This window comes from Eptesicus fuscus, chromosome 18 (assembly GCF_027574615.1).
Source record: "Eptesicus fuscus isolate TK198812 chromosome 18, DD_ASM_mEF_20220401, whole genome shotgun sequence".
Lineage (NCBI taxonomy): Eukaryota > Metazoa > Chordata > Mammalia > Chiroptera > Vespertilionidae > Eptesicus > Eptesicus fuscus.
This window is the reverse complement of record NC_072490.1, coordinates 1116280-1131674: the sequence shown is the minus strand read 5'-3', so window position 1 is coordinate 1131674 and position 15395 is coordinate 1116280. Positions and strand designations below refer to the sequence as shown.

General features: G+C 69.0%; 2 protein-coding genes across 2 annotated transcripts; both read left to right on the top strand.

Annotated features, from left to right (window-relative positions):
* The first annotated feature begins 858 nt into the window (after positions 1 to 858).
* On the top strand, positions 859 to 9120 carry SLC26A6 (solute carrier family 26 member 6). The gene is made up of 21 exons (XM_054729659.1): positions 859 to 902; positions 2263 to 2411; positions 2489 to 2628; positions 3061 to 3171; positions 3547 to 3707; positions 3902 to 4066; positions 4140 to 4292; positions 4530 to 4612; positions 4691 to 4832; positions 5058 to 5171; positions 5255 to 5332; positions 5585 to 5680; positions 5759 to 5865; positions 6011 to 6080; positions 6823 to 6915; positions 7080 to 7181; positions 7452 to 7544; positions 8146 to 8322; positions 8476 to 8530; positions 8689 to 8825; positions 9018 to 9120. The coding sequence occupies exons 2-21, from the start codon at positions 2293 to 2295 to the stop codon at positions 9030 to 9032; spliced, it is 2211 nt and encodes a 736-aa protein (XP_054585634.1). The 5' UTR covers positions 859 to 902; positions 2263 to 2292; the 3' UTR covers positions 9033 to 9120.
* A 1841-nt stretch (positions 9121 to 10961) lies between these two features.
* Positions 10962 to 11728, top strand: TMEM89 (transmembrane protein 89). The gene is made up of 2 exons (XM_008157668.3): positions 10962 to 11278; positions 11543 to 11728. Exons 1-2 carry the CDS (start codon positions 10985 to 10987, stop codon positions 11726 to 11728), a joined length of 480 nt encoding a protein of 159 aa, XP_008155890.1. The 5' UTR covers positions 10962 to 10984.
* The last annotated feature ends 3667 nt before the right edge of the window (positions 11729 to 15395 follow it).

The window sequence follows — 15395 nt, the reverse complement described above, 5'->3', positions numbered from 1 at the left end:
CCGGTGGGCAGGAGGCGGCTCTGAGCGGCAGCCAGGCTGACCTGGGAGAAACCTGAGCAGGGCCTTCCTCTGAGACCGCTCCGCTATTTTTACCCCGTTCCATGGGGGAGTTCCCATCCCCTTTGCCCTCAATTCTGGCCTCACCTTGTGATTGGGGCCCCACGTAAGGGCGCAGGGAACCCCGCCTCGGGCAGGCGGCAGGCAGGATGGCCGACATTTGCCCTGGCCTGGGGCAGGACAACTCCAGGAGCCGCCCTTGCTGACCGTCAGCCCGTGGACAGCACCGGCCCCTTTGGAGCCGTGGGGCCATCCACGACCCGCGCAGACACCTGGGGCGGGGGGGGGCGGGGCAGGGGCGGGGGCAGGATTCCCGGGCTGGGCTTGGGGGGGAGCCTCACTTCAGGTCTGGGTGTCTGTCCACAGTTGAAGGGAGGCTTCCGTCTCAGAGACAGGCCGGCCTCAGGGCAGAGGCACGAGCGGCCCCACGGAGGGTGAAGGCTGGGGGGTCACTGGTCCGGCCTCGGGGGGTTCCTTCCCTATTCCACGGGGGCCCTCCCCACGGAGCCAGGGCCTGGCACCGGCCCTGTCCCATCAGGAGCCGGGCCGCGGGCCCAGGTCTGCAGACCCCCCGCGCGGGCAGGAGGGCGGGCCCCGCGGAGCGCCCGAGCCGGGCCGCGGCGGCGAAGGAGTTAAATCTCCCCCCGCGGGGCCCGCCCCGCCCAGGGAGCCCCGCCGAGGCCCCGCCCAGGCACGCTGATTGGTCCGAGCCTTCGCCGTCCTGCCCGGGGATTGGCTCCCCGGCGCGCGCTGCAGCCCTTACCCGCCTCCCGGCCCCGCCTCCCGGCCCGTAGCGGCCTCGGCCCGCGTGGCTGGAGCGGCCGGCGGCTGGCGGCGGCGGCGGGGTGAGTGCGGGGCGCGGCCGGTCCCGGTGTCCGCGCGGCGCCGGCGTGGGGTCGCTCGGGGGGGCGCCGCCGCGTCGGGAGCAGCCATTTCCCGCCTGCACAGCCCCGCGTCCCTGCTCTCGCCGGTTCCCTGCGGGCAGCGTCCCCGCTGCAGCGAGGGAGGGGGCGGGCGCCCGGGACCCCGGCCTCGAGGGCCCGCGAGGGGCTGCCGGCGGCGCCGTGCCCTGGAGCCCGCCCGGGAGGGGCGCGCGGGGCGCGTCGGTGCCGGGAGGGCGCTGCAGCGAGTCCGTGGGGAGGCCGGGCCCACCAGCTGGGCCCCTGGCCCGGTCCCGAGCGCTGGGGTTCGGGCCGCCGAGCTCTCCCCGAAGGAGGGGCCAAGGGTGTCGGCCCCGCCTGCAGGCGCCGGCCCAGCCCGCGTGGGGAAGACCCGAGTGACTCAGGCGGAGGGCGCGGGGCTCAAAGATCTCCGAGTGTGAGCGCCGCTCGCTCCCTCCCTCCTCCGATCGTCCGGGCGCCCGGGGCACAGGCCTTTCCCGGTGAGTGCCCGCTCCGAGGGGGACCCTCCCCGGGGTCAGAGCGGCCTTCCGGGCCGGGGAGAGCTCTCTTCCCGGGTGAGCGCTTCCCCAGGGGTGGACCGTCCCCGCGTGAAACTTCCCCAGCTGCTGGGAGCTTCTGGCAGGTCTAGCGAACCCCCTCTAATAGCGCCTCTTCCAGGTGAGCTCTAGATCCAGGTGAGAGCCCCCCCTCTAGGAGAGAGCCCCCCCAGGTGAGAAGCCCTCTCCTGGTGGGAACTGGGGGGTCAGACTCTCCCCAGGACAGAGGCGCCTGGCTGGTGAAACGTCCCTGCGGGCCAGGCTGTCCCTGCCTGGGGAGGCCCCCACTTCCGGGGGGAGCTTCCTTCCCTTGCGGGGAGGGCTCCTCTGAAGAGGGGGGGTGCCTGAACACCAGATCCCCGGTGCTGGGTCCTTCCTGTCTGGGCTCCCAGCCAGCCGCGGGGGCTCCGGGGGCAGCTGGGAGAGGGAGGACTCGGCCTGCGCAGAGCTTGTCTGGGGGAGGCCTAGGGGCCCAGGGGAGGAGGCTGGGACCTGGGCTGGGGGCGACGGGCTGAGCAGACTCCGGGGCTGGAGGTGTGGCCTCTGCTCATCCCGCTGTCTCTGGAGGGGACTTTGGCCCAGGAAGAGGCTCGAGCAGCCAAGGTTCGGGGACTACCCCTGCCACGCACGGGCACGGGGCCAACTGGAGGTTGGACCCACGGGGTCTCGGGGCCTGGAGAAGTCAGAGGGGCGACGCTCTGGTCCGACGGGGAGGTGTGGGGGTCGGGCCAGGGGTGCTCTCACAGTGTCTGGTCTCGCCGCCCCAGACGGAGGGGCACCCAGGACTGCTGGCCGCAATGGAGTTGAGGAGGCGCGACTACCGTGTGGAGCGGCCGCTGCTGAACCAGGAGCAGCTGGAGGAGCTGGGACGCTGGGGCCCAGCACCCCGGACCCGCCCGTGGCGAACCTCTCTGCAGTAAGGCTGAGGATGGGGGAGGGTCCCTGGCGGGACTTGGGCAGCCCCCGTGCTTGATACCGACCCCGTGTCCCCAGGTGCTCCGGGGCCCGGGCCCGAGCCCTGCTGCTGAAGCACCTGCCCGTCGTGGCCTGGCTGCCCCGGTACCCGGTGCGAGAGTGGCTCCTGGGCGACCTGCTGTCCGGCCTGAGTGTGGCCATCATGCAGCTGCCACAGGGTGAGGCCCTGCCTCGGAGCTGCACCCTCAGCCTTCGGGGGGTGACCCTGGCCTGGAAACCTCCCCCCCCCAAAAAAAAAAATATAACCCTAGCCTTAAGCCAGTTTGGCTCAGTGGATAGAGCGTCAGTCTGTGGACTGAAGGGTCCTGGGTTCGATTCCGATCCAGGGCACGTGCCTGGTGTGGGCTCTATCTCCAGTGGGGGGGCATGTGGGAGGCAGCCGATCAGTGCTTCTCTTCCACCATGGATGCTTCTCATGGATGTTTCCGTCTCCCTCCTCCCTCCCCCTTCCTCTCTGAAGTCAATCAACACATATTCAACAAAAAATGGCCCTGAGGCCGGGGCCCCTGACCTGGTGCTGGGATTTCCTCGTCTTCCGTCTTCCGAGGCTCAGCCTCCAAACCCACGTGCCCCCCCCCCCCCCCCCGCAGGCCTGGCCTACGCCCTGCTGGCGGGGCTGCCCCCCGTGTTCGGCCTCTACAGCTCCTTCTACCCTGTCTTTATCTACTTCCTGTTTGGCACCTCCCGGCACATCTCGGTGGGTGAGTGGAGCCAGGCCCAGCCAGGGTGCGGGAGGGCCGAGCAGGGCCCGGAGCTGGGAGGAGGGCAGCACTGGTCGGGGCAGCTGAGAGACGGCCTGAGGGTCATTCCTGGGCAGGCTGGGGCCTGGGAGCCTCCTGCCCTGCCTGAGCCGTGGGCACGGGGGGCGGGGAGGGGCAAGGCAGAGGGCGCAGGGCCAGCACGTCCAGCCCCCGGAGCCCCGGAGCCAGGCTCCCACCCGACGCCCCGCACGGCCTCCGCTGCACAGTGGAGTCTGGGGACATCTGTCTAGAGCTGGTGTCGCCCGCCTCGCCCTTCAGGCCAGGGCTCCCGGCGGGACGGCGTCCGCGCCCCATGGGACGTGCCTGTCCCTGCAGGCACCTTTGCTGTCATGTCCGTGATGGTGGGCAGCGTGACGGAAGCCCTGGCCCCGGATGAGGTCTTCATGCAGGCCGGGAACTCCACCGACGTCAAGGCCAGGGACGCCGCACGGGTGAGGCTGGCCTCCTCTCTCAGCGTCCTGGTCGGCCTCTTCCAGGTGCGGAGCGTCAGGAGCGTGTCCCCCGCCGCCCGCCCCTCCGCCCACCCCCCTCGGCCCCCCACCAGTTCCCCTGAGCGTCTGGCCCTCGCGGTCCTCCTCATCGCACCCCCATCCGATCCCTCCTGCCCTGGACGCTGGTCCGGCCACCCCCAGGACCCCTGTCCCCGCTGACCGCCGTGGCCGACCCGCAGGTGGCGCTGGGCCTGGTGCACTTCGGCTTCGTGGTCACCTACCTGTCCGAGCCGCTGGTCCGCGGCTACACCACGGCCGCCGCCGTGCACGTCTTCGTCTCGCAGCTCAAGTACGTGTTCGGCCTCCAGCTGAGCAGCTTCTCTGGGCCGCTGTCCCTCATCTATGTGAGTGAGGGCGGCAGGGGGACGGGGTGGCGCCCGTGACCCTGAGGGCTGGCGTGACCCCGCCTCCCTTCAGACACTGCTGGAGGTCGGCTGGAAGCTGCGCCAGAGCGTGGTGGGCGCCGTGGTCACGGCCGCCGTGGCCGGGCTGGTGCTCGTGGCCGTGAAGCTGCTGAACGACAAGCTGAAGCGACACCTGCCCCTGCCGATCCCCGGGGAGCTGCTCACGGTTCGGCTCCTGGGAACGGGGCGAGGGGCGCGCCAGGCCGCACCCTGTGGGCACCCCCGGGATTAAAGCCCCACTGGGTGGCACCGGTGAGAGGTCCGGGGGTGGGGGGACCCCGCAGGAGGCCCCGCGTCGGCAGGCTCCCTCGCAACAGCACCTCCTCCCCGCAGCCCTGTCCACCTCCCCTCTCACCGACTCCCCGGCAGCAGTGCCAGCCCCCTCCCGCCTCTGTCCCCGCAGCTCATAGGGGCCACGGCCATCTCCTACGGCGTGGGCCTCCAGCCGCGGTTCGGGGTGGATGTCGTGGGCAGCATCCCTGCAGGGTGAGCTCCGGCCCCTGGCGGTCAGGGAAGGCCGGGCCAGGCGGCGCCTTCCTCTGGCCTCACGGATGCCCCTCACAGGCTGGTGCCCCCCGTGGCCCCCAGCCTAGCTCCCAGGCTCGTGGGCAACGCCTTCGCCATCGCCGTGGTGGGGTTCGCCATCGCCATCTCGCTGGGGAAGATCTTTGCCCTGAAGCATGGCTACCGGGTGGACAGCAACCAGGTGTGGGGGTGGGACGGGGACACGAAGGAGCAAACTGGTTACAAGAGACGCCAGGGCCTGGGGAGGGAGGGAGGTGGGACCACGTGGGGCTGAGGGTGGAGAGCGGACACGGGGCAGCAGGCCAGTCCTTGGGGCTCTTGAGCGGGGATGGCGGGGGGGGGGGGTGGTGGGGGGTGTATAGGCCGGGACGGGCACCGCTGGTGACACCACCTCCCTGCCCCCCAGGAGCTGGTGGCTCTGGGCCTCAGCAACCTCGTCGGGGGCGTCTTCCAGTGCTTCCCCGTGAGCTGCTCCATGTCCCGGAGCCTCGTCCAGGAGAGCGCCGGCGGCAACACGCAGGTGGGCGCGGGCGGGCGCGGGCGGGACTGAGCCTCTGCACACAGACCGAGCTGGTGACCCCGCCCGCTCACTCTGACCCCCAGGTGGCCGGAGCCGTCTCCTCCCTCTTCATCCTCATCATCATCCTCAAACTTGGGGAGCTCTTCCGAGACCTGCCCAAGGTGAGCCCCACCCACACCCCACCCACACCCACACCCACACCCAGACAGGCGTGAGGCCTTGGCCAGGCCCTGGGCTCAGATCAGCCGGTCAGGTCCCAGGTGAGATCTCGGGGGTGAGACAGAGTCAGACCCAAGTGGTCAGGCTCAGGGGTGGCGTGGGTGATGCCCCGGGGCTTGGCGGCTCCTGCCCGGGGCCAGGCTGTCAGCCTCCAGGCGGCCCAGTCGTGACAGCCCCCGCCCCACCCCCCACAGGCTGTCCTGGCGGCCACCATCATCGTGAACCTGAAGGGCATGCTCCTGCAGTTCAGGGACGTCTGCACCCTGTGGGAGGCGAACCGCGTGGACCTGGTGAGCGGCTGGGGCCCCAGCACCCCGCGGGCCCTGTGACCCCGCGGGCCCCGTGACCCCTGGCGCCCCTGTTTCCAGCTCATCTGGCTGGTGACCTTCGTGGCCACCATCCTGCTGAACCTGGACCTGGGCCTGGCCGTGGCGGTCGCCTTCTCCCTGCTGCTCGTGGTGGTCCGCACGCAGCGGTGAGTCCCCCGTCCCGCCTCCCACTGTGAGGGTGAGATCCGCATGGCTCCCCCCGGCTCCCCACATCTTGGGGTGACCCAGGCTCTTTGTTCTTCCTCGTCCCCCGCTCATGCGCTCCCCGACTCGCGCGCGATCTCTCCACAGGCCCCACTATTCTGTCCTGGGGCAGATTCCAGACACAGATGTTTACAGAGACGTGGCAGAGTACTCGGAGGTGAGGGCCGAGGGAGCGGCGGGGGCGGGGGGTGGGGGCCGAGGCACAATGGGCCTTTGTGAGTCCCTTCCTCCCGACAAGGACACTTTGGTCCTTGGAGTTTCAAGGGAGGCGTTTGGGTCTGTGACCCCCACCCAGCGTTCGAGGGGCTGGGAAGGGCCGGAGGACCAGGGACGGAGCTGGGCCTGGGCCTCGGGGTCAGCCAGCGGCACCAGCCGGTCCTGCAGGCAGTGCTGGGCCAGGATGTGCGAGGGCAGGGTGCTGGCCCCGGGAGGTCATTCCCTGATCTCCTGAGCAGTCCCAGGCCAAGTGCCCGGCACAGAGAGGGGCTCAGGGAGGAACCAGCCGACCCCCGACGTGGAGCCTTGGGGGCCGAGCACATAGGACCAGGCAGAGCGAGGGGAGGACGCGCAAGCCGCTCAGCCAGATGGAAAGGGAGGGGCGGGCACACTGAGCAGGGCTGAGCCCAGCAGAGACCTGGCCTGGGCCTGCGTGGTGGCAGCTGGGGAAGGCCGGCACGCAGCTTGTGGAGGACAGACCACAGGGCCAGGGGAGGGCCCACGGGGAGGCCTGGGCAGAGGGCAGGAGCAGGACGAGGATCAGGGTGGCACAGGCCGCAGGCTGGGCCCCCGCTGGCTGGGGAGCAGAGGGTTGGGGGGAGGCACGGGGGCGCACAGGGCAGGAGAGGCAGGAGGAGATGCCGCCCGGGAGAGGGCTCAGCCACCCCGTGACCCTCCCCCAGGCCAGGGAGGTCCCGGGCGTGAAGGTCTTCCGCTCCTCGGCCACCGTGTACTTCGCCAACGCTGACCTCTACAGCGACGCGCTCAAGCAGAGGGTGAGGCTGGGCCCAGGTCAGGTCAGAGGGGCCTCGCCTCCCAGGGCGCCCACACCCCTCCCGGTGCCCCCGCCCCCGCCCTTTGCCCCTAGTGCGGCCTTTGCCTCTGGTGCGGCCTTTGCCTCTGGTGCGGCCTTTGCCCCTAGTGCGACCTTTGCCCCTAGTGCGGCGTGGACGTTGACCACCTCATCTCCCGGAAGAAGAAGCTACTCCGGAAGCAGGAGCTGAGGCTGAAGCGCCTGCAGAAGGAGAAGCCCCAGCAACAGGCAGGGACCCGTGGCCGCCGCCCCGCCCTGCCCCCGCTCCCGCCGGCTCCGGCCCGGCTCCTGTCTGACCCCCTCTTCCCTGACCCCTGCTCCTCGGCGGGGGGGCTTTGTTTCCCCAGCTCTGGGCCCCTGGCAGCCGAGCCGCCCAGCCCTCTCCCAGTGCGGCGTTCAGGGCTGGTCAGCATCCCGCCTCCTGCCCAAAGCCCGAGGTCAGCGCCAGGCCGCGGCCAGCTGCTGGGGTGACTCCCCTGTCCCCCTGCCCCGCCCCAGGCCGCTGCCTCCACGGGCACTTCCGTCCCCATCGAAGTCAACATCAGTGACGGTGCCGTCAAGAGCCACGATGCGGATGGCCCCAAGGCCCAGGTGAGGCTGCGGGGAGCAGCCAGGAGCTGCAGGGATGGGGGCGTGCCCCGCGGGGGAAGCCATGGGCCTGCCTCAGTTCCGGTGCCTGTGGGGGCGGAGGAACGGGGCGCTGGGTGGGTGCTCTGTGGAGGGGTCCCCGGCGCTAGGCCATAGGGTTCTGCTGTGGCTTCCTCTCTGATCGAGGCCCCACAGCCTGTGCTCGGGTAGAGGGGGAGGGGGAGGGTGTGTGGGGAAGACGAGGGGTCAAAGGGGATGCCCAGCTCCCTTAGACGCGGGCAGGGGTGCGGGGGGGTGTGGGGTCTGTCTCTCAGCCCCCTCCGCCCTGCCTGAGGGGGGACACGGTCCCCCAGCACCTCCCTTCTCAAGCGTCCCACGTAAGCCCGCGCCCAGGAGGTAACAGGACATGCGTGTCACGGGGTGCCCTCTCCTGTGTGTCCCCGTGTCCCTCCTGTCTGCATCCATGTCCATGCCATGTGTCCCCTGCACACGCCGTATGTGTGGGTGCTTCATGCTTGTCCCGCATCTGCCCGTGTCCCTGCGTGTCTGTGCGGTCCCCTGCCCTCACCCCGGGCGGCCTGCACGGTGTCCGGCTCCCCAGCAGGTGAGCACGGAGCCTGAACCAGCGGAGCCGGCGGCCAGCGGGCAGGACGGCGCGCAGGCCCCGGGCGGGTGCACGCTGAAGGGCCTGGGCCTGCCCCCGCCCGCCTTCCACAGCCTCGTGCTGGACCTGAGCGCCCTCTCCTTCGTGGACACCGTGTGCATCAAGAGCCTGAAGAACGTAAGGGCCGGGGCGCCGGGGCGGGGGGACAAGGCCCCGCAGCCTCTCCCGACCCCGTGACCAGCTCTAGGAGCCCTCTGACCCCAGCCCCCCATCCTCCCTCGGAACCCCCACTCCCGGCCCCCACTGAACACGGCCCCTTTCCCGCTTCAGATTTTCCGCGACTTCCGGGAGATCGAGGTGGAGGTGTACGTGGCCGGCTGCCAAGGTGCGTGGGGTGGGGACCCGAGTGGTTTGGGAAGAGGGCGGGGCTCCAGGAAAAAGGAGGCTTCTCCGGGAAGGCAGGGGTCGAGGGTCACGAGTGACGCAGGCTCAGCCGCCGCCGCCGCCGGGGTGGGAGTCAGGAGAGACCTGCCTCGCCCACAGCGCCCGTGGTCACCCAGCTGGAGGCCGGGCACTTCTTCGACGCGTCCATCTCGAAGCAGCACCTCTTCGCCTCCGTCCACGACGCCGTCCTCTTCGCCCGCCAGCACCCGCGGTCCGGCCCTGCCAGCCCGGTCCTGGTGAGCTGGCCCCCGGCCGCTGAGCCTGCCTGCTTACTGCTCGTCCCCACCCTGACCCCAGCTCGGGGGGGTCCAGCCTTCCCGGTGCCTCTGGCGCAGTGGACCCCCCGCTTCCCCTCCCTCCTGCCTTGAGACGGAGGAGGCGGCGTGTGCCCTCGGTAACTGACGGCGCTGCCCTCCGCTGCCCGCTAGGTTACCAAGCTCTGACCCCGCTGCCGCCTGCGGAGACGGCCCGCCCCCGGAGGCTGTGCCGGGCTGCGAGGACCCCCACGCCTGCGCTGCCCCGGATGTCACTCGGGAGTCCCCTCCGCGCGCTCACGCACGTGCACACACGCAACTCAGGGATGGAGGGCCTGACTCCAGACGCAGTGCTGTCGGCCTGGGCTGGGCCCTGGCCGGGCCGGGGTGGGCGGGATGCTTTCAGCTTCAGGAATAAAGACTCGTTTGCCCAGCACCCGGCTCTGCTGTGGCTGGTGGGCGCCAGGGGGCCGCGGCCCTGGCTCCTGACTCTTCTTACGTCCCAAAGTGGGAACTGGCGTTAGATGTCTGGAGCGAGGCGTGGAGGAGGCAGTCAGGCGGGGAGGGCACCCCATGGGCGGGGGCTGTGGGCCAGGCCCGAGGAGGGGCACCCAGGTTCCGGGTTTTCCCAGCCGCTCAGCCCTGGCTGGGCCCCAGGGTCCCGTCGCTGGAATCAGCCGCCTCAGGAAGGATCAGCGTCCCGGTGGGGCCGGGCAGGGCGGCCTCTGGGCAGCTGGGGAGGAAGCCAGGTGCTCACAGGCGCGGCTGGTCCGCACTCAGAAGGAAGCGTGCACGGCACTGATCTGCGTGGGAAAGCGCCGCTGTGTCCGGCCCCCTGGGCTCTGCAGGGCGAGGTCAGCCAAGAAGCACGTGCCAGTCCGCCTGCAGCGCCTTCTGCCCCGGCTGGTGTGGCTCAGTGGACAGGGCGTCGGCCTGCAGACTGAAGGGTCCCGGGTTTGATTCCGGTCAGGGCACATGCCTGGGTTGCAGGCTCGAGCCCCTGGGTGGGGCGTGCAGGAGGCAGCCGACCAATGATTCACACCATTGGTGTTTCTCCCTCTCCCTCTCTGAAATCAATAAAAATATTTAAAATAAAATAAAAGGCTGGCATCTGGGCCTATGGCCAGCGGGCAGCAGTAGGCTTTCTGCCAGCGACATCGGGTGATTGCGGGGGAGGCCCGAGAGCCCTGGGCCTGGTGTCTGCTCCCCAGCCCCCACTGCTTGGTGCCTCCTGGTTACTCCATGAGGCGGGAGGAAATGCCCCGAGGTGGGGCGGGGTGGGGTGGGGCACGAGTCACCTTGACCAGCTCTGCTTCCCGCTCCCGCGTGAGTGCCACGCCAGGACGGCGGGCTGTCTGTCCGCTCTGCCAGCTCGTCCTGGCTCCGGGACTGCCTGGCGCGTGGCAGTGCCTGGTAAACACTGGCTCAGCTTCTCAGAAAGCTCGGAAGGAAATAAAGGTCACGTGAGGGCGAAGGGACTGCTGCCCGGACGGACGGTCACGGAGGGGAGGTCTGAGCAGGTCACACGTGAGCGGGAACCAGCTGCCCGCCTGGGAGGGAAGGGCAGTGCACCGGGAACAGCAGGTGCGCTCGGGAGCGGGCGGTGGGAGGGGAGGCGAGGACAGGGAGGGCCTACATTTTTTTTTTTTAAATATGTGTTTATCGATTCCAGAGAGGGACAGAGTTAGAAACATGAGTGACGAGAGAATCACCCATCGGCTGCCACCTGCACACCTCACACTGGAGATCGAGTCTGAAACCTGGACCTGGGCCCCAACCAGGAATTAAACCCTGACCTCCTGGTTCATAGGTCGATGCTCAACCGCTGAGCCACACCTGCCGGGCAGGCCCCACTCCTGAGCCCGCACTCGGCTGCACTGCAGGGCGTTAGGATTGTAGGGGGTGGGTGATAGTGTGGAGTAGGGAGGGGGAAGGAGCCGTTCCCTCCGTCCTGGGCCCCAAGCCTGCCTGCCCGCTCCGGGCCTGGCACTGCCCCACCCCCAGCCCCCACTCCATTTTCCTGGAAGGCCACACCCCTCCCCCCCTGGAACCCGCTGCCTCCGCCAGGCCTGCCTCGGGGGAGGGGTGTTTGCCGTCGCCAGGCGCCCAAGCCCCGGGTTCCGCTGGCACTCGCTGTCGCCATGCAGTGCGCACCGTCCTTCTTGCTGTTGCTCTTCCTCCTGGCCAAGTCTGCCCCCGCCCAGGCCTGGCCTCGGCCGCTGTGGTACCAGGTGGGGCTGGACCTGCAGCCCTGGGGGTGCCAGCCGAGCAGCCTGGACGGCTGCGGGGTCAGCCTGGGCTGTCCCGGCCACTGGATGGGCCTGGGGATGAACCCCATCTACTCGGTGGCCGGGGTCATGCTCACCAGCGCCATGATGCTGATGGTGGGCCGCAAGGTGCTGCGCAGGCGGGGCCCGCAGGCCGCCGGGGCCGAGGTGAGAGCCCGCCGCCCCCGCCCCCACGGTCCGTACGTGTATCCACACCCATTGACCCCTGACCGTACCCCAGGGCCAGGACCCTGCCCTCCGGCTCCCTTCAACGCCTAGTCCTCATCCAGCCCCCAGGGGCCCCACGGCCACTCCAGCCCACAGACCCTCCACCACCCAGTTCCCCTCACGAGCCCATGGCCCCAGCCCCAGGGATGCCCCTCCTCACGCCCAGTCCACCCTCGGCTCTCACTCCTGCCTCTCGGTCCTCAGCTCCTGCAGGTGACGGCTCACGCCTCCGGACCCTGTAAGCGGCGGACCCCCCTCTCCGACCACGCCCTGCTGCTCACGGTCCTGCACATGCTGGACGCCCTCCTGGCCCAGATCCAGGGCCACCTGCAGCACCTGGCCGCGCAGCAGCCCAGGCCAATAAAGGGCACTCCCACCCCGTGTGGGTGACCCGACCCCCGCCTCCGCCTGGTGGCCTCCGGGGCGGGGAGCCTGGGGCGCCGGGCCAGGCCGGGCCTGTGTGTCTGTCCTCCCCGCATCCCCTCCTAACGTGTAGAGCCAGCAGCTGACTCACTGCTCCACTGCCCGCCCCCAACTGACCCCTCCTCCCTAAGGGTTTTGCCCAGAAATCCAGCTGCTATTCTGGGGCTCCCTGGAGGCCCCCAGGGGGTAGGAGGAGACTTGACCATCGGTCAGCCTTGGGTGGTCCAGGGAGGGAGGCCCAGTGGTAAGACCAGCCAGGGCTCCGAGCTGGGCTTCGGGGCCTGAGCTGGGGGGGCGGGGGGAGCCCTGTGGTGTCTCAAACTTGTGCTCTGGCACCTGAGTGGCCCTGCTCCAAGGCCCCAGGAAGGGGAGGGAGGGCAGGCCCTCCCAAAGGGACCCCCCTCCCCCTCTCCCTCCTGCCAGGCAGCCAGGGCCTCCGTTTTAGAAAAACGATGACGTCACGAACTAAAACCAGAAGCGAGTGAGCTAGGATAAGGAGAAGCAGCACAGACGTTAACTGTCGGAACGCGCAGGGCCGGGGCCAGGCGAGAGCAGGTGGCCCCGACGCCCTTCTGTAATGCTCCGTCCCGCTGCTCGCTCCCCGGCCTCCGGAGGACGGAGGCTGAGGGTTCCCACAGAGACGAGGACGGCAGCTCCTCCTCCTCCTCCTCCTCAGGGCCGAGGGCGGTGTGTGTCTCCGCACCGATGGTTTAGAGGAGGCCTCTCTGAGGGCTAAGGCGCTGGGTTGTCGGCAAATCCCAGACGCTTCCCGCCGTGCCTCTCAGAGACGCCGTGTGAGGGGACGGTTTCCCAAGGACGAGCCCCGGGCTGCGCACGTTCCAGGCCTTGCTTTCCTGCGTGGCGCGGCGCGGTTTTCTAACCTTGGGCGCTGGGCAGGTTCTAAATGCAGGACCTTGGCCTCCGCCCCCGCCCAGCGGGGGTTGGGGGGCCCTAGAGGCGGTTCCTGCGGGACAGGCGGGGACAGTGAGCTGAGACGCAGGCGGGAGCCAACGTCAGCCTGTCCCTCGAAACCGAAACCCCGGGCCTCCCTGTGGGAGAGGTGCCGCCCCCCCAACACCCCCGCACCCAGCTGCCCGGAGCCTCGCCACGGGGGTCCCTCCCTCCCGATGCCCATCTGTAAGGGGTCCCCCCTCCCCGTGAGCATCCTGAGCTCCCGCTCAGCGTGCGCTTCCCGGAGAACCAGCGACAGTCCCCAATTCACCTTCCTCTTGGCTGCACCCCAATGGCTCTGCCGCTCCAGTGTCACATCCCGGGGGAGGCGGGATGGAGGGGCGTCCCGGCGGGGAAGGACAGCGGGCCTGACTGGGTGCGGTTGGACTGTCTCACTTTTGTACATTTTCAAAAAAGACTCGCTCCCACGGACGCACTGCTGGGGGCCCCCAGGCCGGGAAGTGCGCAAAGGGCACTGGAGGTTGAAGGAGCGTCACCAGCCTCCGGTTGGGTCCCCGTCTGTATTCCACAGGTGGGACGAGCACCTACTGTGTGCTCACCGGGACCGGCTGACGTGCAGAACGCTGCGGGCCTCCCTCGCCCACTCAAATGGGGGAGGTGGCGGTGATGGCGGGACAGACCCGAAAAGGCAGTCACTCTACAGAGGCGGCCGGGCCTGAAACGGCCATGAGAGGGGAGGGTGCTGTCGGAGAGGTGGGCACCTAAGGGCCCGGTCGGGGAACCGCTGGGTGGTCGGACTTCAGGAGACAGGCGGGGGGGGGGGGGGGGCAGCTGGGGGGTGCCTCCCAGGGGGGGGTGGCAGCCAGAATCATAGCCCCTCAAGGTACCCATGGGGTCAGTGAACATGTGACAATTCTTGGCAAAAGGAGCTGTACAGGCAGAACGAAGGTTAAAGAGCCGGAGCCCCGGCCGGCGTGGCTCATCGCCCACCCCATGCTCCTGCCCCGGCTGCAGACCCAACTTCATGTCCATGTTTCTTGCTCTCTCTCCCTCTCCCATACTTTCTGTCTCTAAAAATCTATAAAAATATATTTTTAAAAACATTAGCCCTGGTTGGTTTGGCTCAGTGGATAGAGCTTCGGCCTGAGGACTGAAGGGTCCCGGGTTCGATTCCGCTCAAGGGCACATGCCTGGGTTGTGGGCTCGATCCCCAGTAGGGGGCGTGCAGGAGGCAGCCGATCCATGATTCTCTCTCATCATTGATGCTTCTCTCTCTTCCTCTCCCTCCCGTTCTGAAATCAATAAGAATATATTAAAAGATAAAAAGATTAAGGACCTTGAAGTAGGGAGACGACTCTGGATTCCTTTGGTGATGGCCCAAGCACCCACCTGAGTTCCCACACAGAAGCGCGGCCTCTGCCACTGGCTTCGGAGACGGGGAGCGGGTCCGTCCCCCCCCCCCCCCCCCCCCCCCCCCCCCCGGTCCAGGGTACGAGGCACTCGGAGGCCTCTAGAGCCGGGCATGCCTGCAGGGGGCAGGGGCAGCCACAAGGAACGAGCCGCAGTCCTGCAACCACCGGGTCTGAGTTCCTTCACCAGCCTGGTGGCCATGGGTGCTTCCTTCCCGGAGCCTCCAGGAGGAGCAGCCCGGCGGGGCTAGCTCCCAGCCAGCGGCGTCCATGCTGGACGGTGGCCTCGTGAGCGGCGAGCTGACACGTGTGTGGTGCCCGGCCATTCGCCGGTGGTGGCTGGTCGTGGCCGCAGCAGAACACACAGGTGTTAGGTCCAGAGGCTCTTAGACACGTGCGAGACGCGAGGCCACGGCTTCGGAGCTGGGCAGTGAGCGGAGGCTGGCGAGGCACGCTGCCGTGGGGTTCCCCGTGGGGTGCCCCCGACCCCCGACGGTGTGCCCCGTGCTGTCAGCTCAGCACGTCTCACCCACTTCTCACTCTGTCTCTGAGCCTCTCGTGCTCGAGGCGTCTGACTGTCACGTTTCCGGGGTTCCAGGCAGTGGAACGGGAACCTGGTTTTCTCTTGTTCATCTGCTTCCTGTGGGTTCAGCCAAATTCTCGGGGGGCAGGGGGGGAGAATTTCCCTTCCCCACGGCGGGCAGGAGTCCGGGCTCGGAGGATGCCGCCCCTGTCCCGGCCCGTGGGGCTCCGGCGGCTGGAGCATCATCCCGTGGGTTGTGGGTTTGATGCCCCGTCAGGGCGCCGACCCAGGTTGCAGGGACACAGAAGGGAGGCAACCGACTGATCTCTCTCTCCTCCCCTCTCTTAACTCCACGGAAAACATCCTCGGGTGAGGATTTAAAAATAAAAATACAATAGAAAAGACTGCTGCCAGCCGGGCTCAGGAGGAAATGGGGGACGAGTTACTGGAACTGTGTGTGCTCTGCTTTCCAGACGGGAACCCTTCCCCGAGTTCATCGCCGCGGCTCCTCCTTCCTGGGCCACACCGCGCTCCACCGCCCACCTCGACCCCAGGCGCTTCGTTCTTTTAAAAGAAAACAAACCTGACTTCCAGCAACTGCCTCTGGGAGCCAGCACGCCCCGCTGCCGCCGAGCTGCTCCGGGCACGCGGTGGCCGGGGGCGCGCGGACCGGGAGAAACGCGCTCCGCCCTCCGCGGGTGGAACGGGCCGCGCGGACGGCACCGGCGACCGGCCGGAGTGAATCCTCCCGGCTTCCGCCAGGGGGCGGCCGCGCGCCAGGGGGCGATAC

What these genes read in the sequence shown, in the direction of transcription:
- TMEM89 (XM_008157668.3), top strand. Translation starts at nt 10,985, where the DNA reads ATGCAGTGCGCACCGTCCTTCTTGCTGTTGCTCTTCCTCCTGGCCAAG. An exon ending in CGCAGGCCGCCGGGGCCGAG is followed by an intron (nt 11,279 to 11,542) that starts GTGAGAGCCCGC and finishes CTCGGTCCTCAG; the next exon opens with CTCCTGCAGGTGACGGCTCA.
- SLC26A6 (XM_054729659.1), top strand. Translation starts at nt 2,293, where the DNA reads ATGGAGTTGAGGAGGCGCGACTACCGTGTGGAGCGGCCGCTGCTGAAC. An exon ending in TCCTGGTCGGCCTCTTCCAG is followed by an intron (nt 3,708 to 3,901) that starts GTGCGGAGCGTC and finishes GCCGACCCGCAG; the next exon opens with GTGGCGCTGGGCCTGGTGCA. An exon ending in AGGCGAACCGCGTGGACCTG is followed by an intron (nt 5,681 to 5,758) that starts GTGAGCGGCTGG and finishes CCCTGTTTCCAG; the next exon opens with CTCATCTGGCTGGTGACCTT.